A 24,179-nucleotide genomic window follows, 5' to 3' on the forward strand; every position below is an offset into this window, starting at 1 on the left:
CCAGCTAGTTCAGTCATCTCTGCGTGTGCCCACATGGCCTTTCCTTGGCACCTGCTCGTGCAGGGAGAGAGAGAGAGAGATCTCTTCTTATAAGGCCACCAGTCCTGTCTGATTAGGACCCCACCCTCATGACCTCATTTAAACTTAATTCCCTCCTAAAAGCCTTATCTCAAAATACTGGGGGTTAGAGCTTCCAATATGAATTGGGTGAGGGGAGACATAATTCAGCCCACAGCACTGTCTTTTATAATACATGCATTTGGAGATAATAGAGACAGTAAATATCTTGAAAAATAACACTATATTAATTTTGCTCACTTCTCTTAAATGGTGGTATAGATCTGCCAAGGGTCATTAGTTTGAAATTTGGCATACTTTGTGCTGAACTGTTTTTTTTTCCCCCCTTAAAGATCACAACTTCAGTTGTTCTTGAAATTTGCAACAGTAAAACTATATCATTGGCGGAGAGAATAATGCTTATCTTTGTGTTCGTTAGAGCAGAGGTCATGCGTTACAAGTTGCAACATCTGGGCGATGTCCGCAAATCCCAGGAAATGGGAAGGGATTTGAAATTGAATACGTATGTGGTTCTGTCGCTTTACTTTTGAGCATAGGGAAAACGCTGATGAAACCTTGTTGAGCTGAGCCTCAGTTTACTCATCTTTAAAGGAGGAAAATTACTCTTGCTTATTGGGTGATGTCGGCAAAGTAATATTCGAACGCTCTTAACGTAATATAAAGTATATATCACTTGGTAGGAGTCAGAATCATCTTTCCTGTATCAAGAGGAACTAAAGAAAGTCTTCCACTTGTGTTGCGTTTCCTCACCTTTTTATAAGATTTTTGTCCCTTTCGAAATTCAAACACAGAGGCTACATTGCTCTTTGGTATAAAGCTTTGTCACTCGGAAGGTTTAAAGACCAAGTTTCTGGGAACCGGGCCAGTAGCCTGGGCCAACTTTCTTGTACCATACTAGCTCTGTCAGTATTTGCTCAGAGTTTGAGAAGTGAAGAAAGAAATCTTTTTTTTTTTTTAAAGTTTCTTCAGATGCAATCCATATATATATATATATATATATATATATATATATATATATATAATTTATTCAGATATAATTCACATGCTATGAGAGTCAGTGTAACTGCTACCACTGTATAATGTTAGACATTTGCATCACCTCAAAAACAGAGCCCATACCCATTTGCAGTCAATACCCATTCCCAAGGCCCATCCCGACCCTGGAAAACTGCAAATCCATGTTCAGCCTTTATGGTTTTGCTTATACTGAACATTTCATGTAAATGGAACCCTATGGTATATGAGCCTTTGTGACTCGCTTCATTTGTAGATACAGCACATGCTATGAGTTTCCAGACATCCTCTATGCACACTTAGATGTTTAAATTGTGGCAAAATACAGGTAACGAAATTTGCCACCTTTTTTTTTTTTAATTTTAAAGTTTATTATTTATTTTTGAGCGAGAGAGGGAGTGAGAGGGGGAGGGGCAAAGAGAGAGGGGAGAGAGACCATCCCAGGCAGGGTTCACGCTCGGTGCAGAGCCCGACGTGGGGCTCGATCTCCCGACTGTGAGATCATGACCCGAGCCAAAATCAAGAGTTGGATGCTTAACGAACGGAGCCACCCGGGCGCCCCGTAACATAAAATTTGCTGCCTTAACCCTTTTTACACATACGGTTCAGAGATTCCCATGTTGCTGTGCAAGCATCACTGCCTTCCGTGTCTGCAACGAATCGTTCATCTTGCAAAAGTGAAGTTCTGTGACCGTGAAACACCTCGCATTCGTCCTCTGCTGGGTCTCAGTCAGTCGAGGGGATTTGGATCCCAGGAGACCGGAGAGTGGCTTCTTTCTAGCTTCGTGACTCCACAACCTTGCCAAATCTTGCTTTTTGTTCCTATCCATTCACCTGCTGGGTTGCCGCAGAACCCAAAGGGCTGCAGCAGGTGCTCTCCTGAATCCGAATCTTCTCTACACTCGGTGTTTGTAGAAGCAGAAGGCGTATGCAGCTGCGTGCGGGGTCTGAAAGGGACCAAACCAAGGCCTTGTCTACCAGAAGCTAAACTTCACTGTCAAACAGGTCACAGCTCACTGTGCATGCAGAGATTTCAGACCCTGATTGACTGGTTGAGTCAATGATTTTTCCAGGATATCAAATCGATATTCAGAGAAGGTTAATGTGTTGACCGAGATCACATAACTGCTAACGAGCCCAGCGGGGATGAAAACCCAGATTGGCCTATCATCAAGCTGGCGGTCTCCCCGCTACCCCGAGCTGCCCGAACACTCGCCAAACCCTGAGTGAGGGGAGAGTGGACCTAGGAAACCTGGGCCTTCTCTTTGCTTTCCTCACAATTTTGTAAAGAAGACAAATCGCAGATACTCAATGCGATCCAAGGAAGAGAGCAGCATAACAAACCATCAGAAGTGTCCCCTCCCAGGACCAACAAGTGTGCCATCGATGAGAATTTAAGGAAGAAAAATCCATCGTGCGCTAGGCAGAACTGACAAAGCTTTTTATGGGAAGTTACACCCTTGAGCTTGACTTTGGAGAAAATGTACACTTTTGAAAAAAAAAAAGAATATCTAGTTAAGGAGAAGTCAAAGAGAGTAAGAGCTGGTAATAAATCTGCAGGAATGGTAGGGAATGTTGTTTGAGCCTGCAACAAAGCTAGAGCAGAGCACCTGGCTATTGTGGAAATAAGGTTATTTTTTAATTTTTTTAAAAATCATTTTAATGTTTATTTATTTTTGAAAGAGAGGGAGTGGGACAGGGGCAGAGAGAGAGGGAGACACAGAATCGGAAGCAGGCTCCAGGCTCCGAGCGGTCAGCGCAGAGCCCGACGCGGGGCTCGAACCCACGCATCTCGAGATCATGACCTGAGCTGACGTCGGACGCTTGGCTGACTGAGCCACCCAGGTGCCCCCGATGATAATGAGGTTTTAATCCAAGTAAGGAAAGAAAAAATGGTCTTTAAGAAGCAACTCAGGATCCCATTACGTCACTGAATATATTTCTTGGACAAACGAAGCCCATTATTTAGTTGCACCCTTCTGAAAAACAAAAAAAAAAAAAAAAGAAAAAAACCCGTTCTGATCCTAGAATAACCTTCTAAACTTAACTATGGCAATAATGCGGTCTCAAGTCCTCCCCAAGATAGATGACACTTTTCTGCCTTTCCTACCTCCATCCTTCTACCACAGCCACCGGGATGACACTTAGGGTTTCAAATAAGGAAAGACTTCCAAAGTGTCTTGGGTTTGCTGACCTTGGAAGCCCATGTTCTGCATAAGAAAAGGGCAGTCAGAGCTTGAGTGTGACCTGGGGCGGGACTGAGAGACATTATAGAGCAGCAAGGGGTGATGGCCATGGCAACAATATGGCGGAACTGGTAATGATTTTGTACAGTATCATTTTCAGTACCCCTTTTACTCAGGTTGTTTGCAGTCCTTTTCCCTGTATGTCTTGCCGGGTGTCCATCCTTCAAGAGAGTTGTGATGGCCATGTCTGCTCAAGCAAGTGTCTCCTCCAGCAGTATTAAATACTCATGAACATTTGCTTGAGACCCAAAGACAAACGAGCCATAGCCACAACTTCGGTTGGGTTACACCCAGACCGCACACGTTTCAAGGAGTCAGTGAAGTTCATTACTGAAAAAAAGATTCATGAGTGCCACATATGGAAGAACATCGAACTGTCAAAGGTAGGTAGGGGGCAGTAGGCACAGAGGATGATGGTGCCAGGAAGGTTGGTCGTCGACATTATGGAACAAAGAGTAGCCAACTGCAAATGAAATGCTTTTCCTTAAGGGATGCTCCAGTGAGCCTTGAGTGCATAACCAGAGGGCTTGAATAAGACCTACTCATATCACGTCCTTCAGACCTTTTAATTTTGTGCCTACGTTCCTCGATAGTCGGATGGCCTGATAGGCCGTATTTTCTCATGTGCAAAGCAAACCTTTCTTAATTTTGAGGCGAAACGGGATGGTTGTTTTGTTCAGCTGCCCCATTTAGTGAGAGTGATGTAAATTTGGATTTGCAAGCTTCCAAATTGCCCACGTCAGTGGGAGATGTGGATTTACTTATCACCTCCGCACTGTGAAGCAAAATATTAACAAGAAGGCCAGACCTCTGATGTTGCTAGCTGCTGTTAATGACACATTTTTCCATAGCTGCACGGAGTCAACAACTTAATGGGAGACATCAAAAATATTTCATCTTTCCAGGGTGACCGCAACAGTAAATTGCCACATCAGCAGAGAGAGACGAACAGGATGTTCTCTGATTCCAGCAACAGGAATCAAAGCAGACGCCAGCTTCTTCCTTTCAAAGCGATTCAGAAGTTGAGGGTTGCCTGCCATTTTAGTCGGGTGTCAGAGGCCAAGTGGTTCATTTAATACTGTATTAAAATCGTAATTGATTTCTGAACCCAATGAGACAGCCGTGGAATCTTGTGTTCTTGTTCCTCCTTCTCCTGAGCAAGCAGTTAATCATACGCCAAATCTCAACTCTAACTGGATTCAAATTTTGACGGAGAATCTTAACCGTGGATTGCGTGAGTTGTAGGTATTTCCCATACAACAAAGTATCAGGTGGTATTAGCTTAGAGACACAAAGGAGAAAGAATGTAAGTAGAAGAAAGAAGAAGAAGAAAATCAATAAAATTCGTATTTTAACTGTCTTATAATAATTGAAATAAGAGTATTTTATGGCAGCTGGGAGGTAACTTGTCTGGCAAAAGCTGGAGATAAAATTTAAGGCTGATCATATCTGGTAGTAAGATTATGTTACTTGATCTACCCCTGAATGTTTGGGGAATTTTTTTTAATGCGAGGCTATGAGTTCTCACACATACTTGTCTAAGTAAAACATAACTTTTAAATGCAGTTTTTTTCTTTTAATTTAGGTCGAGCATTCAAGAATTGTATTTCATAAGGTAGCGTGTGATGAGATCCATACTCACCTTCAGTAGTATGGCCAGTAAGGAGAGAGGTAGTGGAGGGTGGAGGGTGGAGGGGGAGAGGCCCCCCAGGAAGAACTATTAGCCCCTTCTTTGCTTTCACAACACGTGAGACACATTAATCATAGTAACTAAAGTATTTTATTGGAGTCATCTAGTTTTTTCCCATTTGCCCCATTCAGTTGAGCTTCTTGAGGGCAGAGGGTATGTCTTACTCACACCTTCGTGTCTCCCAAATTTACTATGTTAGTGGCACAATACAAATTAATTGAATGGTTGAAATATTGAAGAAGTAAGAGTAATAGTATATGTACATCTAAGCATAAATAGAGCCACAATTTCAGTGAATAAGAAACTCATAAAAATTGCTCAATATATTATGAAGGCTTTAAAAAATTTTTTTTAATGTTTATTTACTTTTGAGAGAGAGAGAGAGAGAGAATGAGGAGGGATGGACAGAGAGAGAGGGAGACACAGAATCTGAAGTAGGCTCCAGGCTCTGAGCTGTCAGCACAGAGCCCAATGTGGGGCTTGAACCCACAAACTGGGGGATCATGACCTGAGCTGGAGTCAGACAGTCAACGGACTGAGCCACCCAGGCGCCCCTACGAAGGCTTTTATTTATTTCTATTTTTTATCTTGAGAGAGAACGTGCATGCACGCGCGCACACACACACACACACACACACACACACACTCATGCACGCAAGTCGGGGAGGGACAGAGTGAGGGAGAGAGAGAATCCTAAGAAGGCTCCATTCTCAGCAGAGACTGATACGGGGCTTGATCTCACAACCGTGAGATCATAACCTGAGCTGAAATCAAGAGTTGGATGCTTAACCAACTGAGCCACCTTAACGGTCCAACATGAAGACTTTTAAAATTGTGTTGTGATTTTGCAAAAAATAGCCAAAGTTGAATTTATACATTGTATAAAGACTAAGGCTACTTCACGTGATGTGGTTTTCCATTCCCAGATTTGTTAAGAACCTCCTGAAATTGATTGATTGATTGATTGATTGATTGATTTTTGAGAGAGACAGAGAGAGCACCAGAGAAGGAGGGGCAGAGAGAGAGGGAGAGAGAGAATCCCAAGCAGGCTTCATGCTATCAGCGCAGAGCCCGATGTGGGGCTCAAACTCATGAACAGTGAGATCATGACCTGAGCCGAAACTAAGGGCAGATACTTAGCCAACTGAGCCACCCAGCGACCCCTAATTCCAATCTATTTTTAAAATGTGATAATTGACATACTAACAAAAGTGACCATATTTGATGGAAATACCATGTCTGATATATGGTGTTTTTGTTTTGTTTTGTTACCACAAACAGCTTTCAAATCTATTGCCACCGTTAACAGGAACTACTCATTACTGGTCTTCCTGGCTCATTTCTCTCCTGTCTGTATGTCCCAATAGATGCTCTGTTCAAATCTGTGTCCTTGCATTAGTTGTGTCCCCGAGGCATGAAGAATTCCAATAACAGGAAATTCCCTGAGAATTTGTACTTTGGGAGGAAAAGGCAGCTGTAGACACATGGCACTCACACATGTGAGCCACTGGGGGCGCCAGGGCAAGAGACACTCACAGGCAAAGATGGGTAACGTGCTGCATCCACATACCCAGCTTAGGAGGTGATGGATCCTGAGTTGCTTCTTCAGAGAAATCAAGGCCGGAACATCCCTGAGAGACCGAGCCACCCTCGACAAAACAGGACTGATTTGGCTAACAGGGAGGAGAATCAAGCTGGGGAAAGAATTAATGACAAAGCTTAATGACTTCAGTGGGGAAGAATTTGTCTCTAATGTCGCATAAACAACCTGCTCATATGGAGAACAGATGTGACTCCATTTAAGTACCAAATGAGGCAAAAAGCTCCCAGAAGATGGAATCGGGACCGGCCTGTTCGAAATGCAGAATGAATCCAAATCCATCCCTGCCCCTCGGTCTTGTTTGGTCTCCCATTGCCCTCTTCTCTCTGATATTCTGCAGCCACGTGGCCTGAACACTCCTGACCCCCAAAGAGGTTGTTGTGCGGGGCTTTTCTAGAAAATCGTCTGCTCTGTGGCCTCGGGCTCCTGTTACTCTTGGTAGCTCGCTCACTGCTTCTTATACTCTTCTCTGATCTGCATTTTGGGGTAAGTTTCCTTTTTCCAATGTGCTTTTGGTAGCTTTTGTTTTTTTCAGGATTTCATCACAGTTGCCGGTTTACCAGATGTCTCTCTTTTTCCATAGTCACGTTTGGATGCCTTTACCTTTTGCGACTTTTTCATAATCTCTGCGGATTTGGGGTGGGAGGGAAGCCTGTCGTCGTTTATCTTGAAACAGAAATCTTCTATTTAAGATTGAGATAGCAAATATCAAGGGCACCAAGCATCAGCCTCCTCCCGTTCTCCCCTCCCCTCCAAACACACTCCCCACCTTCTAGTGTATTTCAGAAAGAGTGGGCATATTGCTCTACATAAAGACTTCACTGAACAGTTGGAGAAACTGATTGTTGAAAGTAGTGTGAGGCTATGTTGTCCTGTTCAAGCAAAACCTTGACTGCGTGTGTGTGTGTGAGGAGTGAGTTCAAGTTCTCCCAAGATGGGATATTGAAAACTGGATTTACTCTGCACCAAAGTCTCAAGAAAAGGGATAAAATGCACTTGATTTTAGTTGATTTTTTGAAAGCTAATTTATGTAAGAGCCCCAATGGGTTGTTTTCGTTCCAGCCTATTTTTCTGACTGTAAAAGGCACAAAAGTCAGACTCAGTTTTTCATGATATGACTACAGAGTTTCTCGGTTAGTTCCAAAGCAAAACCGTAGCAGAAAGATTTTCCTTTGCTGCTTTCAATGACTCCAAAGTGTGTGAAATTTTAGGTTTCTCTCTTGACCTTGAATACCTGTCTCTTGGCAAACTATCCAAATTGTAGAATATCCCTTGTTTGAAGGAAGAGCTTCATGTTTGGCTCAAAAATATACAGGCACTGCAAGTTTGGACTTGAGAAAAGAAGGTGGGAAAGCCCCAGAGTACGGCTTCAGTAGCAAGGTGGAATCCAATAAAATTTGGGGGGATTCTGGAAAGTCTCAACTCTATTGTCACTGTGCCATCAAAGAGTGAATCGGAACCAGAACAAAGTGGTCATCAGTCTTGTCAACATGCAGCAAATGACTTGAAATTTTGAGGATGCTTCAAAAGCAACCAGCATAATGGTTTACAACTACAACAGAGTCGATAGAACCCACCCCTTGCTGAGGTCCTTCGATCAGCGTGTTGGGGATTGTCAGTTCACCTAAGGAACCAACCACTGACAAGTTTTTATCATTCTTGTCTCTGTCATACGAAGACATACACAGATGTATTGGCCTCGTAAATTTTCTGAGATTATGAGCCTATGTATGGTGAATTTCTTTTGGTCCAGGATATTTTATTTGGGTATGGAAGAAAATCTCATATGAAGCCCAAATATTCAAAATATTTAAATGGAAGATGGACAATAATTGATGAGTATCTAGAAAAGTACAGAGATCCTGGAGTAGTTGACAAATAACAACAACAACAATAACAACAACAACAACACCACAAGAAAAAATAGCTCAAGAAAGTTCTGTAACAAATCTAATGCTTTCTGTGCATCCTTGAGTGATGTTTCTCCTCTCCTGCTTTCACAGCTGCTGATCTTCCAGATGTTCTCTCCTTTGAAGCTCTATCTTTTAAGGGATATGTGTTCCTTCCATGCAAAGTCAGCCTTTTCCTTTACGTGAAGCATTACTTGCTCAGAAAAAGCCATTTTTCTAATCCTTCTGCAACCTTTCTTAAATTTAGGACATCTCTTCCAAACCCTAAAATTGATAAAGGTTAAGCTTTGGTGGAAGGTAGAATTTGGCTGTCCACTATGGATGCCAAATGGACCAATCTTCCCTCTCAGTGCATTCAGTAAAATGCTCCTGCTTGAGTCTTTGAACCCAGGGGAACCAAGGTAAAGAACAGGGATAGTAGAGCGGTGCCTGGAGTGCTCAGTCAGTTAAGCATCGACTCTTGGGTTGGCTCAGGTCGTGATCTCATGATTCATGAGTTTGAGCCCTGCGTCGGGTTCCGTGCTGCCAGTGCAGAGCCTGCTTGGGATTCTCTCTCTCGCTCTGTCCCTCCCCTGCTCACTCTCTCAAAATAAATAAATAAACTAAAAAGAAAAAGAAAGATAGGCATAGTAGAGACAGTCTTCCCGGAGGCAGTGCTGGGAGTCCAGCAGCAGTGACAACATCAAGAATTCAGTGGCTGTGACCATTGTTGTTGGCATCAGCTGTCTCACGGTGATGGCGCTGGTACCGTGACCTTGAACCAGGTTGCCCTGAAATGTGATATTCTTTGTGTTTTCCTACCGCCTAACTTCTGGTTCCTGACTGCTTTCTGAGACTAGGTGTTTAGCGTTTCCGGCATTTCGGTGAGTTCACCAATATCTTTACAGGAAAGGATTTTACCGCCGCCAGATTTGACTTCTACTACGTCAGCCAAGGCTGCTTTGTAGTCTACAAAACAATTCTTTGAATGAAGTTTTGGCTTGTGTGAGTGGGACCCTTCTTGAGTTGCTGTTGACGACACAAAGCTAGGTATGTACTTATCCACGAGTCATTGTATAGATCAGTTAGCGATGGGAACACCTCTGGGCAGGAATGCTACGTTCACCGTTGTTCTAGCAGGTATAGGAGCACTTCTCCAGGAGGCAAATCTTCATAATTTGTTGTCTTCACCATCATTTTCACTTAAAATCGTTGTTTTGAGCAATTTTATCCAGTTTTATACTTGTTTTCTGTGAAGGAGAATTATCTGATCTGTGAAGCTTTTATTGGAAGTAACTTACAGTCGCTCTTTGGCTTATGAAAGAGGACAAATGAATTTCCACGTGACTTCAAGCTCTCACATACCACTGTCGACGCTTTTGACAGAAAACGTAAAGTTTCTTAATAGAATGTCGTCATTATGGAAGTATTTTCTTACCTATCTACCAGGGCAATTTATTTTCCCCTTTGTTTTGTGGAATGTTCCAGGCTGATACAGCTCACTCTCCCAGAGGTCTTTTGCAGCTGCAGTATTTTCAAGTGTTCCTTTGTTGTGAAATCTGGCTGGCCAGATTAGACGAATTCCTTTGAGATACAGCTGCAGCCATTTTTAATGATGAAAAATTGTTCCGTTCCCTTGTAAGCCCATTTGCAGAAATGGTGTATCATTTTACGTGCGCCTCCATTTTTATCCTTCCGTTTCCTTCTCCTACTGTGTATTTTCTTGGTATTCTGGGTTTTCTTGGTTGTTGTTCTAGCTTTTCTGTTCTTTTACCCTTGTCCTAATAGTCTGATTGTATTTTGTTTAGTGTAACCAATCTCAGCTCCTTTTATCGGTGTGAGATGGTGTGAAAAATAAGTAATAATGCTTGAGAATATGATATTCAACAATTCAATCGTTTTCTTCTAAAAGTTTTGGACATTTAAGAGGCACATTCATTACATGGGTAACTAAAATCTGTTAAATACGGGCATTATGCTTCCTGCATCTGATACGAACCAAAATCTCAACAGCACATATCACTGACAAGGAACAAGTAACCTGTCTTTCAGAGTCTTTTAAAACCAAGTTCTCCTCTTTTTTTTTTTTTTAATGTTTATTTATTTATTGAGGGACAGAAAGAGAGAGAGAGAATTCCAAGCAGGCTCCATGCTGTCAGTATAGAGCCCTACTCAGGGCTCAATCCCACGACCTTGGGATCATGACCTGAGCCAAAATCAAGAGTTGGACACTTAACCAACTGAAGCTTGCTTCGGATTCTGTGTCTCCCTGTCTCTCTGCTCCTTCTCCACTCTCACTTTCTCTCTCTGTCTCAAAAATAAATAAGTGTTACAAAAAAAAAATTTAAAAAAATCTTGTCTAATTTGAGGATCCATCCATCTACCAGGTTAAATATCTTTGAACCCCAGTGGAGGAGATAGAGTTTTAATATTCTGTTAGAACACTTCTCAGCTTCTATTTTAATTCACAAATGTAATTAGATGCTCTGAGAAAAAAAAATTAGCTAATTAACTTCATAGCATCAAAGGTCTAAATGTAACATGAATCCATGGGGAAGGGCAGACAGCCCAGATCCCCACCTGCTCAAATGACCTGTGACATTATTACTATTAACTGTATAATCACCTCTTACTGCAACCAGAAGGTACGGGAACAGTATCTGACCAAGCCCTTCTAAAATTCTTGCCCAGAAGTTTAGAGCATACAATTGAGCAGTATTTAATAAAAATAAAAACAAAAGCAGTGTTATTTTTGAAGTTCTGGTAGTCAGAGGTAGCTTGCAAAGTGGCTTTGAGTATGAAAATAATGCTAACATAGTTTTATCTTGAATGAAGATGTTTGTGTTAATTGCTGTTTTTCACTAGTCTTTTTTTTTTAACTTTTAAAAAAAATGTTTATTCATTTTTGAGAGAGAAACAGAGCAGAGACATGAGCGGGGGAAGGGCAGAGAGAAAGGGAGACACAGAATGTGAAGCAGGCTCCAGGCTCCGAGCTGTCAACACAGAGCCCGACGTGGGGCTTGAACTCACGGTGAGATCATGACCTGAGGCAAAGTTGGACGCTTAACCTACTGAGCCACCCAGGGCCCCAATCTTGTACTTGAGAATCTTCAGAGGAAATAAAGGAGATGGCCATTTATAAGGGGATCTACAGAATCCCCAACAAGCACAGAGTCAATGTGTCACTGCTTAGACAGCTATCACAAAACTGCTGCAGTTGGCAGGCAGAAAATACATTGAATGGCCACAGACCATGGCCATGGCCATGATATAAAAAATGGTCAAAAGGACCTTGGGTTCAGGGCTCAGGTCTGAAAAAAGTGGCTCTCAGAACTTTTTTGGTCTCCCCTTCTCGATTGCCCTCCTTCAATTCTCTAGGCACCAAAACAATTATCTTACAGGTTATTGGGCTTGGTCTTCTCCAAATTGGAATGGCACCTGGATGAGTCACCTTCATGACTCCCTACCACTCCACCTGCTTTTTATCCTCCCCCTTGAAACTTGGCATAGACCTACCTCCTCATCCATTAGGACCTCACTTCAAGGAAACCTTGAAGTTTTCTTTGCTTCCAACTTTAAACTCACTACCAGGAAGGCCCAAGAGTCAATTACCCTCCTCTGCTACCATTCTGGTTTTCAGTAATTCTGTTTGCATGGCATCTGTTGGATTCTGTTTGCATTCTAGATACACTGGAATGGGGGCTTTGGAACCAGAAAAACTTGGGTCCAAGTTCCAGCTCTACCAAATCGTGTGATTATAGGTGATTTACTCCCACTGCCAATCAGTTTCCTTACTGTAAAACGGTAATAATCAGCCTCTTAAGATTGTAGCCTGAAACAAACAAACAAAACAAAACAAAACAAAAAAGAAAGAAAAGATTGTAGCCTGAATGTCTGGCACAGGAAAGATGACTAATTAATATAAATCCTCTTTCTTCCCTTTCCTGATGGTATTTTACTTATCTTGCTTTTCCTATAAGTGTGTCAGTTAGTGTTTGGCACATAAGGAGCTCATAAGTATCCAGCATTGGAGACACGACTCAGACCTCTCTATGAGAATACATTGTACGTCGTGTATTTTTCATCTTGACAGAAGCAAACCACTCATCTCAACTTTGATCTATTTTCCTAGCCAGTAATTTTGTAATTTTCATTTGTTATTCAATTTTCAAGTGGTTTGGGTCTCAGAAGCTCACAGGTCATAAATAACGAAGAGAATCAGTGACTATTGCTCAAATGTCCATAGCCCTTGGGTCCAGCAACATTCAGGTTATTTTCAGCCACATATCTTATTCTGAAGTAGGAACACTTTGTCTCCAATAATCTTTCCCTTCCTCTCTCAGATATTCTCTGCTCTTGGAGTACTCATCTGACATTTACTGAGCATCCACCATGTATCAGGAACTGGGGATACCACGACAAACGAGACGTGTCCCTTCCCCTTTGTCAGGGAGCAAAATAAACTACCCCAAAATATGCCTTTGTAATATAGGGATTATTTTGAGCTGCTCATTTTTAAGAAAGAGCTGACACAGAAAAATCTCTGAAAACTAAGAAGTTAGCCTTTCGTAAGGGAAATTTACATTTATAAGGGACATTTCCATGTGTAAGGGTGTCTCCCTTGCTGTACCAGGAAGGTACTCTAAATCTGTAGAAACTGTTGTCAGTGGAGAAGACATGGGCTTAAAGCTACACAACTCCAACCTTCTTTACTGTGCTTTTCCTGAAAATCTCCCATACGTGGCTCTCCCTCACCACCCAACATCTTTTGTTTTTAGCTGGAAATGGCACTTAGGGTGATGGCTTGAGCCATTTCAGGGAGTTACTCAGTTTTTCTGGGTATCTCTCTCTCTCTCTCTCTCTCTTTAATATAAGAGATACAGATGTTATGTTTATTTTTCTCCCATGAATCTGTCTTTTTATTACAGAGGGATCTCAGCCAAGAACCTAGAAAGGTAGAGGAAAAATTATTTTTCTTCCCCCACACCTCAAAAAGTGATAGTTTGATGGAAAAAAAAGTTGTGGCCGATGATCGCATTTCACAGTAGTAAATGCTAGAACAGAGAAATGGGACCTCTATTTAGTTAACGAACCCAATAATTGTTTAGTGGTGGCTTATTATGGTATGAGCACGGTTCCAGTCCACGGGGAAACAAGGGTTAACAAGACAGATAAATAACAGCAAATCAGTGGGAAGCTCCTTCAATACAGAGCCTTCGTTCATAGATGAGCACAAGGCAGCGGTCTCTTCTCTCATGAAGCAATACTTTTTGGACAGGCCTTCTGCCACCCCCGCTCCCAAGGAAAGAAGGCTCAGGAGACCATCCCCAGGGGAGCTTCCCGTGGCGCACAGGCCCAGCAAATCAGTGGGAAGCTCCTTCAATACAGAGCCTTCGTTCATAGATGAGCACAAGGCAGCGGTCTCTTCTCTCATGAAGCAATACTTTTTGGACAGGCCTTCTGCCACCCCCGCTCCCAAGGAAAGAAGGCTCAGGAGACCATCCCCAGGGGAGCTTCCCGTGGCGCACAGGCCCAGCAAATCAGTGGGAAGCTCCTTCAATACAGAGCCTTCGTTCATAGATGAGCACAAGGCAGCGGTCTCTTCTCTCATGAAGCAATACTCTTTGGGCAGGCCTTCTGCCACCCCCGCTCCAAAATCCCCACCTGACGTGAAAAAAGAATCAAAAGACTTAACGTACACCATTTTTGTTTTAGAAGATGCAAATGCTAGAGTTAGAAATATGAAGGCTTTCAGACCAGCCTCACTCCCCAGAAAGACACACCGCTTTCATAAAAGTCGCTCCCGTGTGGTCCACAGAACACCCAAGGCCAAACTGAATCGAAAGTCCAGAAAGGAAAGTTCACTCAGTAATAGACAGCTGCTTGCAAAGAGGCCTCCATCCTCTGCAGTCAGGAGCCTCATAAATTCCCCTTCACGAGAGGGTTTTTCATCTCCGGGAGAACTGAGTCCTCAGAAAAATCCTTTTCCAGAATTATTTGCTCCTTCAGGAACTTACAGAGAAAACGCTACTGTAGAGAACACTACTGCTCAAAATGTTTCTGAAGAAAATATTTCTACAGGAAACACTACTGTGCCAGAACAAACCCTCCCTGAATTCACAGACCATAAGAATCTTTCCACTGCTAATTCTACTGTTACTGCAGACAACTCTATGCCGACCGTTAAACAAACCAATGATACACAACGGGAATACCACAATGCGGGCACTGGCTTGCCCCCAAAAGCCACAGGCTTCACTGTGTCAAAGCTCTCGTCCTCAGGTGATCTGTTTGAAATTCAGTTAAACCAGCAGCTACAGTCCCTCATCCCCAGCAATGACGTGAGAAGGCTCATTTCTCATGTTATCCGGACTTTGAAAATGGACTGCTCTGAGACCCAGGTGCAGCTGGCCTGTGCCAAGCTCATCTCCAGAACAGGCCTCCTGATGAAGCTTCTCAGCGAGCAGCAAGAAGTAAAGGTGTCCAAGGCAGAGTGGGATACGGACCAATGGAAAAATGAGAATTATATCAATGAGAGCACAGAAGTCCAGAGTGAACAGAGAGGGCAGGAGTCAAGGGAGGTGAGGATAAATCCCCAAATGTGGGGTCTCGACATTTAGGTGGTTTAGGACATGGACCCAAGCACAAGGACCGGGGGCTCCTAGTCCGGGTCTTGTCTTGGCCACATAATTTTGGCTAAGGCAGTGATCTGCCACTTTGCTCATTTAGGAAACAGTGCCGCTGTTCCCAGAGGAGACAAAAAGAGGACCTAACATACAAGATACATCAAGTCTTGAAGAAAATGCTAATGATTAAGATTACATATCACATTAGATTTGGTATATTCCTTAAGAACCTATAAGCGATTCATCGGAAAGAATGGGGTTTTAGAGTCGTTAAAGAATAGTTAACTTTCATCCTATCTCTGTTTTCTAAAAAAATTGTTCTTTCCCTTTTTTTTAGCTCACAAAAGAAGTTCCAGGCTATGGCTATAACAACAAACTCATCTTGGCAATATCTGTGACTGTAGTAGTGATGATTTTGATCATAGTGTTCTGTCTCATTGAGGTAAGGACAACAATTAATTCAGATTCCCAGACTATATTCCTTCTTTACAGTAGATTCAGAACCCACAAACTGAAAATCAAAGCCACTTTCCCACCTATCACGACGTGATATCCCTCTTCAGTCTGGAGGACTGAGATATGCTTTGTCCTTTTATTGCAAAGTATATTCCAGGGATTTTAAAAGGAACCCCACTGCCGGGAGACATCTGTGGATTGTAACCAAGATAACAAGCCATTAGCTTGTTCTGAGACATTAGGTCTAAGAAGGCCACAGTTGACATGATAGTAAAATTTCTTCAACTCAAAAAAATGATGTCGATTCGATGCACTCACCAGTCATCCTCCTACTACCACTGATTTCTTTCCTCGTTGGCTAAAATGATGAGAGAGAAATAGTCTTCACCTTCATGGAGCTATCAGTCATCTTGGAAGAAAGGGCATGGCTTAGAGATAAAAGTGTCATCTTGTTGATTAATTAGATGTGCCTACAGCTCTCTCCTCCACTTCGCAAGGCATTGTGTAAACAGGTTCAGTTAAAACCCTGCAGCTAAAATCCTGCATCAGGCTACTCAGAGCGTGTCATAATTACAGTTGCCTATTCCTGGAGCTTGCCTGTTTACCTTTTATTCAATTATGTATGAATTGAATATATATTCAATATATTTATTCAAATATACATATGCTTATTATATATCTATATCTATATCTATCTATCTATATATATCTATATCTATATCTATATTGCCATCTGTCATGGCAACCCTCCATTTCAGCCAAAGCAGCCCCTCACCATCCCCTAGTCAGACCATGCCCATTCCTACTTTTGTTGGTGACTTTGCCCACTTGAAATTCCTTTATTTCACTCTGCTGGTGGAAGTCCCGTGAGCCTTCAAAAGCCAACTCGAGTTCATCTTTCTTCACAAAGCCTTCCCCGAATACTGTAATACTCCTGGACCTAGTCCTTCTGTGAGATTGTCACCATTTCTTAGGGTCTGCAGTGACGCATTCCCCTCCCCTGATAACAAAAATATGCTAAACAGTTTGTTAAAAGGCAGCTCCTCAAGAGAGAAATATCAGGGTCATGGATCAGAGCAGAGATATGTAAGGCTTCCTGGTCTATCAGACTTGAGTAAAACCTGACTGGATGTATTAACTGCTAAGGAGAAACATGTCTGTCTTCTGGAGGGTTGGTCAGTAGTAAAAGCATAGAAATGGTGAGGAAGAGACCAACATGGGCAGTGCCCACCTAGCCTTGCCTAAGAGTAGAGATGGCACCTCAGGCAGCAGATGAGAGTCAGGCCCACCAGCCGGGCTGTGCCCGCGGGGCAGATGGATGGATCTAGCTACCTCCGTCCTTTCCATGAAACACTGGATTCAGCTAATTACTTTTCTTCCACTTCTCTTCTCACCAAATAGCCTTCTGATTATACTTCAGTGTGCCACAGAGGCCTGTCTCCACAGGAGACAGGAGTCCCAATCATGTGGACACAGATGCCCTATCTGTGGAATGGGTGGAATGGATGTTTTCCTTATTGTCAAGTCATGACCTGACATTCTGATTTTGATCAATCCTGTGACATTGGTAAGGTGATATTGCCTCCATGCAGAAAGAAGTGCGTTCTCTCTTGATGAGATCAGAGTCTGATTTCTCAGCCTAAGAGCCTAGGAACTAGCGTGGGGTCAACTTACCATGACCTCTGGGAAGAGAAATCATTGGCCATTGTCCAGTCAGTACTCTGCATCTTGAGGTGGCCTGCAGCCTTTTGCTTTTGGGAAGTTCTATAAACTCCTATTGCTGTTTTAAATTCCTATGTGGTTTAACCTTGTGTTTATATTTTTTTATGTGGTTTCATTATTTCCTCTCCCTACTTAGATGATACACTTTTTGAGGTCAGAGACCATGCAGTTTTTTTCCTGTAGTGGACAATAATGATGTTCAAAGGAAGAGATGAGGCATTGTGTCAATTTCACAATGAGGAATAATGCAACGTAATATTTATGTGAAGTAGCCTACAGAGTCCAGCAATAGACAGATCCGTGGGTGACTAGGACTTTTAAAATGTTACCTTTTAGAGGCGCCTGGGTGGCTCAGTTGGTTAAGCGTCCTACTTTGGCTCAGGTCATAATTTCATGGTTCAGGAGTTCGAGCCCTGTGTTGGGCTCTGTGCTGACAGCTCAGAACCTGGAGCCTGCTCTGGATTCTGTGTGTGTGTCTCTCTCTCTTTGCCCCTCTCTCACTCTTACTCTCTCTCTCTGTCGCTCTCAAAAATAAATAAACAAACATTGAAATGTTACCTTTTAGTATTCAAATCAGTGGAAGAAAATGAATGGTAATAGAACAACTGCTTAATTATTTGGGAGGAAAATAACAACAGATCCCTATTTCTCACCTTAAAAAAACATATTTCAGTACATGTAAAAAAAGAGAAACAAGAACCCATCAAAGTGCTAGAAGAAAACAGAATCAATACTTTTATAATCTTGTGGTGAGAAAAAGCTTTGTGACCTGATACCACATGCAGAAACATTTGATAGATTTGATCGTCTTGTCTGATTTCTGCTTGGAATAAACCAGACACCTGATTTAATCCCCACAGTCCTGTGAGGATGATATCACCATCCTTCTTTCCTACATAGAAGGGGATCAGCTTAAGGCCCCTGTGGCAAAACCCAAAGCAGAACCCAGCTGTGCCTGCAGTCAGCCTGTGCTCCTATCCCACTGTTCCGTCTCCTTCACGATAAAAACACTGACAAATATTTGAAACATTGAAATTCAGTGAAAGCCCTTGAAAGGATTAATATATTTCATATGAAGAGAGTTTTATAAATCAACAGGAAGAGGACAAACAATCCAGGGGATCAAGGGGGCAAGGACTACGATGAACAGGGGGTGTGGACAGTCCGTCACCATATCTGCCTCATGGCTTATGGGACATGGGCCTCGTTAACAAGGCCTTTTCGCCTCATGGTATAAAAATAGTCTCTGATATTTTCTTCTGTACTCTTATAATATTTGTTGTGATTTATTTATTTTTAATCTGTATGGAATCTGTCTGGTGTTTTGGTACGGTCGAGGTAGGGGATCTAACTTTTTTCCCTTGCATAAAGATCCAGTTACTTTAAAATCTTTTATTGAATGGTTCATTCTTTCTTCATGGATCCAAAATACTAGTGTTATCTGGACTCTATTCTATCAACCTGGTTTTCTTTTCCTGTATCAGTATCACGCTACATACTTAACTGCAGTTGCTCTGTAAGAACGTATTTTAACGTCTGCTCTGTGATCTTCTTTTTCATCCATTTTGTAGCTATGCTTGCACATTTTCTCTACCAAATGTCAGCTGGCCAGTTTTTGTTTGAAAAACTGTCTTGGGATTTGAATGGGATTGCCCCGAATTTGTAGGTTAATTTGAAGGGAACTGACATCTTTACACTATTCTCGGAAAATAGTGTCTCACATCACGTATTCGTTTCTCCTTAATGTCCTTCAGAAGAGCTTTAGTGTTTTCATCTCATAGGTCTTACCCATTCTTTGCTAAGTTTATTCCTAGGTACTTTATGCCTTTTTATTGATAATTGTAAATGGGATAATTCTTCCGTCTTTTGATTAATTATTTATGGAACATAGGAAAGTCATTGAGGTTTACATGTTGATCTCTTGATTTTATATATATCTAGCCATCTTGCTGAATTCTCATGTTTCTTCCAACAAAATTTTAGTTGATTCTCTTGGGCCTTTTAGTTTGTCTGTAATTTCATATGCAAATATGTCTTAGTTCTTCCTTTCCACGACTCCATTTTTCCCCAGTGCATCAGTTAGGACCTCCTCAACACCAATGAATAGCAGCAGTGATAACAGACATCCTACTCTTGTCCTTGATTTTAAAACAGTGCTGCTGTTTAGGTTTCTGGTAGACACTTTTCTTTTCCTCCTCCCAAGAAGTTTTATTAGGAATTACCTGTTGAATGTTATCTGAGGCAGTCAGTAAAATGTATTACCAGCTGCACGCGAGTTAGGTGTTATTGAAGAGTCAAAGGACTATTCAACAAATTCCTGTCCTAGGAAAAGTTATCATCTCACTGGGTAGATAAGACCTAAAATGCAAAGGAATGAATAAAGATGTGGAGGGAGTGGTTATTGTGATGGGTAACTGTGATCATGTTTTCTTCCAAAACAGATTTATTCTCATAGAACAGCAGCCAAGGAAGGTAAAGAAGGAAGCTCAAGGTAAATATTAGTCTGGCAATCGTTAAAGTAGAATTTTAGAACTAGATTTTCAAACTCCTCTATTTCAATCCCCTTGTTTTACAGCCAGGAAATCACCAAAGGCAGAAAGAATACATATTTGGCCTAATGCTTTGCCTGGATCCAGCAAAGTTAGCTGCCCAGCCAAACCCGAGTTAGAATGGGACTGGCACAGAGCACCTGCTCACTAGACCTTTAAAGAAAGATCGTGGGGGGACGGGGGTGGAAATGTTCAGACCCGTTCCCGCTGGCGGTGGGCATCAGGCCTGGCCACAGACCTTCTCAGAGGCTCTGGAGAAGGGATAGGGAGGGCCAAAAGTCGTGGGGTGAAGGGGCTAGTCTTCAAGCATGATGGAAGGTAGAATACATGAGTCCCTCCCGTAAAGTAGGGGGAAAACTTCCTTCTTCCTCCTTCTGGTTTTCGAGGCCCCGCTCTCCATTCCCTTTATCCAGACCCAATAGAATTTGAACTGGGAGAGACCTTAGATAATCATTTATCTCTTCCTTTTATAATAATGAGATGGAGAAGGAGAAAAGGAAGATATCTTGCCGGACGGTTGTATCACTAGTACCACTAGAACCAGAAAGAAGATGGTTCCTTTCCAGTTGGGCACGTCTCTGACTACACTGTTCTTGGGCTGTGAACTGCATTTTATGTCACAACTCAGTGCACACATACCGTATAGACATAAGTACCTTCTAAAACAAACTTACCATACACTCTGATTCTTTCTGTTCTGTTTTTTTTAAGTTTATTATTTATTTGGGGGGGAGGGTGGAGCAGAGAGAGAGAGAGAGAGAGAGAGAGGAATCCCAAGCAGGTTCTACACTATCAGCACAGAGCCAGACACAGGGCTCGATGTCACAATCTGTGAGATCATCACTTGAGGCAAAATCGAGACTTGGGCTGCTCACCTGACTGAGCCACCCAGGTACCCCCTATTCCGTTTGTATTCAAAAAGAGTATTTTGTGTTTTAGCGCTAGCCGTGTGTTTTCAGGTGATTTCACGACTCACTCACTCATCTGCCTGCAGTGTGAAAGTCAGTGAGCTAGATAACTGCTGGTTGGACTCAGGCATTCACTCGGTGCGATTCATCTTGTAAGGTAAAGCAGCTAGGAAAATAGAAACACCTCCCCACCCGCCAGCAAATGATGCCTGTGAGGCTAAGCCTGGCGGGGACTGATGTAAAATGCTTCTGGAGAGAGTTAGGTGCTTCTGCCGTGTGGTCACCCAGTTTGTTGACTGCACAAGGGCACTTGGCCAAGGGCCAGAAGGTGAGCAGGGTGAAAATCCTGCCTATACTTCATGTCAAGTTACATACAAAGGTCTCCCAGGGACACTGTGGGGCCATTATGGACAGACACAGGAAAATTCTGAAAGCCCAGCATGTATGGAATTATTTCTGAGATCCCAGGTCTGTGTTGATTTTGCTTGCTAATAAGACTGGAGAAATACATTGTGAGAGGCATGGAAAATGGTACGAATCACTAATTGTCTGTGTGTGTGTGTTTCCTTCAAGGGGCTTCTTTGGATCTCTGCTGCGTAAGAGATGCTCAGAGGAAAGTGACAATCAGGTAAATCTGAGGAGGATAAAGTACCGTGGCTGGAGAAGGCAGGGGAAACAGACCTAACGTTGTCCTTTCTGTTTTCTAGGAGGGCTTTTTCTGGAGAAGGCGGCCACTTTGGCTTAGGGACATGTACAGACCCCTCAATGCCACACGCAAGAAAAACATGGCACAGAAGCTACACGACAAGGATTCTTCTGATGAAGATGAGATTTTCAACATGGAACTAGGGTACGTGATTGGGGAAGATTTTCTCTAAAACGAGGAAATTATGAAGAGTTGAATTGTTCCTTTCGAGAGTCAAAGCCTTGGCATTCTTCTCCTTTTCCCAGGGAGGCTGGCAAAGCCACAGCAGAGAAGACTCGGACCACAGATTCCACTACTGAAGAGCTGGGTGACGAGAGTGAGACAGCATGTGAGATTGTCACAGAGTGAACGCCGTCCTGCCTCAGGCCACCTACAAAGTTTACTTTCCGATACTGGCTTCTCAGCATTGCTTGTAAAATACTTGTTTTTCTCATATTAAAATGTATAAATCCATAACCAATTCTAGCCACGTGGTAAGGAATTAAAACGTAAACGGTTAAATATTTATCTACAGACAACAGGGGCCACAGGCGAGAGAAGCAGGACTGAAGCCAGAGTCCCTCGTGGTAGCCAGTATTTCCACAAGACACAGTATGGGCAAAGTAGGGTGAACGGGGCGTCTTTCCGTCATTTCCCTGATACGGTCAGTCTCTGGAAACTGGAAAACGTATCTTCAAGGGGCTTAGACTATTAAGTTAATTAACAGCCTATTCTGGTGCTCTCTCCCCTGGCTCACCAAATACCAGTTATTCACAACGCGCTTGACCCCCTGCCCATAGAGGATCATCTCTCTCTGGCCCCTCTGTGAGGTCTTTGGGGTTGCCAGAATATTTGGATCGCTGAGCCGACCTCCACTGTAGGGCTGAGGCCTGTCTTTCTTCCCAAGAGCTCAAACTCAGACACAAAATGTGTAGTTGGAAGTAGGGTGTTCCTCAACCTTACAAGCTAGTAGATAATTCCCATTGGGTTTTTTTGTTTGTTTTCTTTCAAAAAAAAAAAAAAAAAGTCCCCACCCTCAGAGAGCTAGCAGGGAGATGCTGGAGGGTTAGAGTAAAGAATGTGTGAGAGCAGTAATTACCCAGGACTGCCCTGCTCAGGCCTTTATTTCAGAAAACTTATTGGTGGGGGCACTTACTGTTCACCTGTACCCCACTAGCCTCTGCTGACCCCACTGAGGGTCGGATGCGTGCGGCTGGGCTCTCTCCAGTTCAGCCCAGCACCACACCTACCACTGCTTTCCTACCCAGCTCAGATCAGGGCTGCACGATTCCAAGAGATAATGCAGCACAACGTGCAGAAGACGCAAACATCCCTCCACTTCTGCAGAGGAGGGCGTTAACCAGTCACATTTAGGATGTTGGGAGGAGTCGGGGTGCCTGGGTGGCTCAGTCCAGTGAGCATCCGACTTTGGCTCAGGTCGTGACCTCATGGTGTGGGAGTTTGAGCCCTGCATTGGGCTCTCTGCTGTCAGCACAGAGCCCACTTCAGATCCTCTGTCTCCCTTTCTCTCTGTCCCTCCCCCCAGCTCACACACTGTCTCTCAAAAATAGATAAACATTAAAAATAATGAAGTCATCTATGCTTTCTGAGTACATGAATGACAGGTTTTAGAAAAAGGACGTCAGAGTCAAAATACAGTAGTGAATAAAAGAAATCCTGAATTAACAAGGTTTGATAATCTCTTTTCTTAATGTCTGTTTATTTTGAAAGAGAGCAAGGGGGGAGGGGCAGAGAGAGAGGGAGAGAAAGAGTCCCAAGCGGGCTGTGTGCTCAGTGTGGAACCCGATGCGAGGGACTCGATCTTACGACCGTGAGATCACAGCCTGAGCTGAAGTCAAGAGTCGGATGCTTAACCGACTGAGCCGCCCAGGCGCCCCTGACAATCTCTTTAAATGCCCCCAAATAAATGCTGGTGGCTTAGCGATAGGTGATGGAATATGGCACCAACCGCTGGCCACCAACAGAGTCCCCCGAGGCGACAGTAGGACTGGGGCACAGCCCAGCAGGTTTGGCAGGGTTGGTAGGAACGGTTCCAAGCGGGGTGATTGGCCCATCAGTGCCTCTTCGGCTTTATTAGTTTGCTGCTGCTGGGCAAGGACACCTGTTCTCCTGGTGCCTGCTCCCGTTCCCCCAGCGTTTTAGTGAGAACGGCCACCAAGTGTCTGTCTCTGTGTGGTGACTTCAGTGAGCCAACAAATAAGTGTGTTGAAAGCACAAGACTAGAGAGTAACAGTAATCGGAAGCGGCAGCAGCACCTAGTTTACTATTTGCTTACTTGGTGTCAAGGCCTGGGTTGGGCGTTTTGCAGTCTTAATTTAGCCCAACAGTCCGTGAAAACATACTTTATTATCCCCATCTGGCAGATAAGGGGACAGGGCTTAAAGGATGTAGGTACCCTGTTCAGGTGCCCAAGGCCGCAAATCCAAAACTGCCAGGTAGGGGTTTAATCCAGGCCTGTTAACTCCAAAGCCTGCGGACGGTTATACTGCCCTGCTGCAGGGTGCAGGGGTACAGAGACGTCTAAGCCATGGTTACCATCAAAGAATCAATAATTATAACGATGAGGATGGTGGCCGCTACTGTTTGTTGAGCACCTGCTTTGAGCCAGGCGCAGTACTAGGCCCTTTAGTCACTCTTAGGTCACAAGGGCAGAAACTCCTCATGCCAGCTCAAACTCCTTCATGAGCTGGGTGGA

At 43.2% G+C, this 24,179-nt stretch overlaps 1 protein-coding gene across 1 annotated transcript; it reads left to right on the plus strand.

Moving 5' to 3' along the window:
- Nucleotides 1-14,069: 14,069 nt before the first annotated feature.
- LOC122233604 (leucine-rich repeat-containing protein 37A2-like) lies at nucleotides 14,070-21,944 on the plus strand (the record flags this gene model as incomplete). Its single annotated transcript, XM_042966771.1, has 6 exons — nucleotides 14,070-15,098; nucleotides 15,481-15,585; nucleotides 19,763-19,812; nucleotides 21,352-21,406; nucleotides 21,486-21,628; nucleotides 21,730-21,944. Coding segments are annotated over 6 exons (1,485 nt in total), but the record flags the coding sequence as incomplete, so codon positions are not given.
- Between the last annotated feature and the right edge of the window lie 2,235 nt (nucleotides 21,945-24,179).

Source organism: Panthera tigris, chromosome E1 (assembly GCF_018350195.1).
Source record: "Panthera tigris isolate Pti1 chromosome E1, P.tigris_Pti1_mat1.1, whole genome shotgun sequence".
NCBI lineage: Eukaryota > Metazoa > Chordata > Mammalia > Carnivora > Felidae > Panthera > Panthera tigris.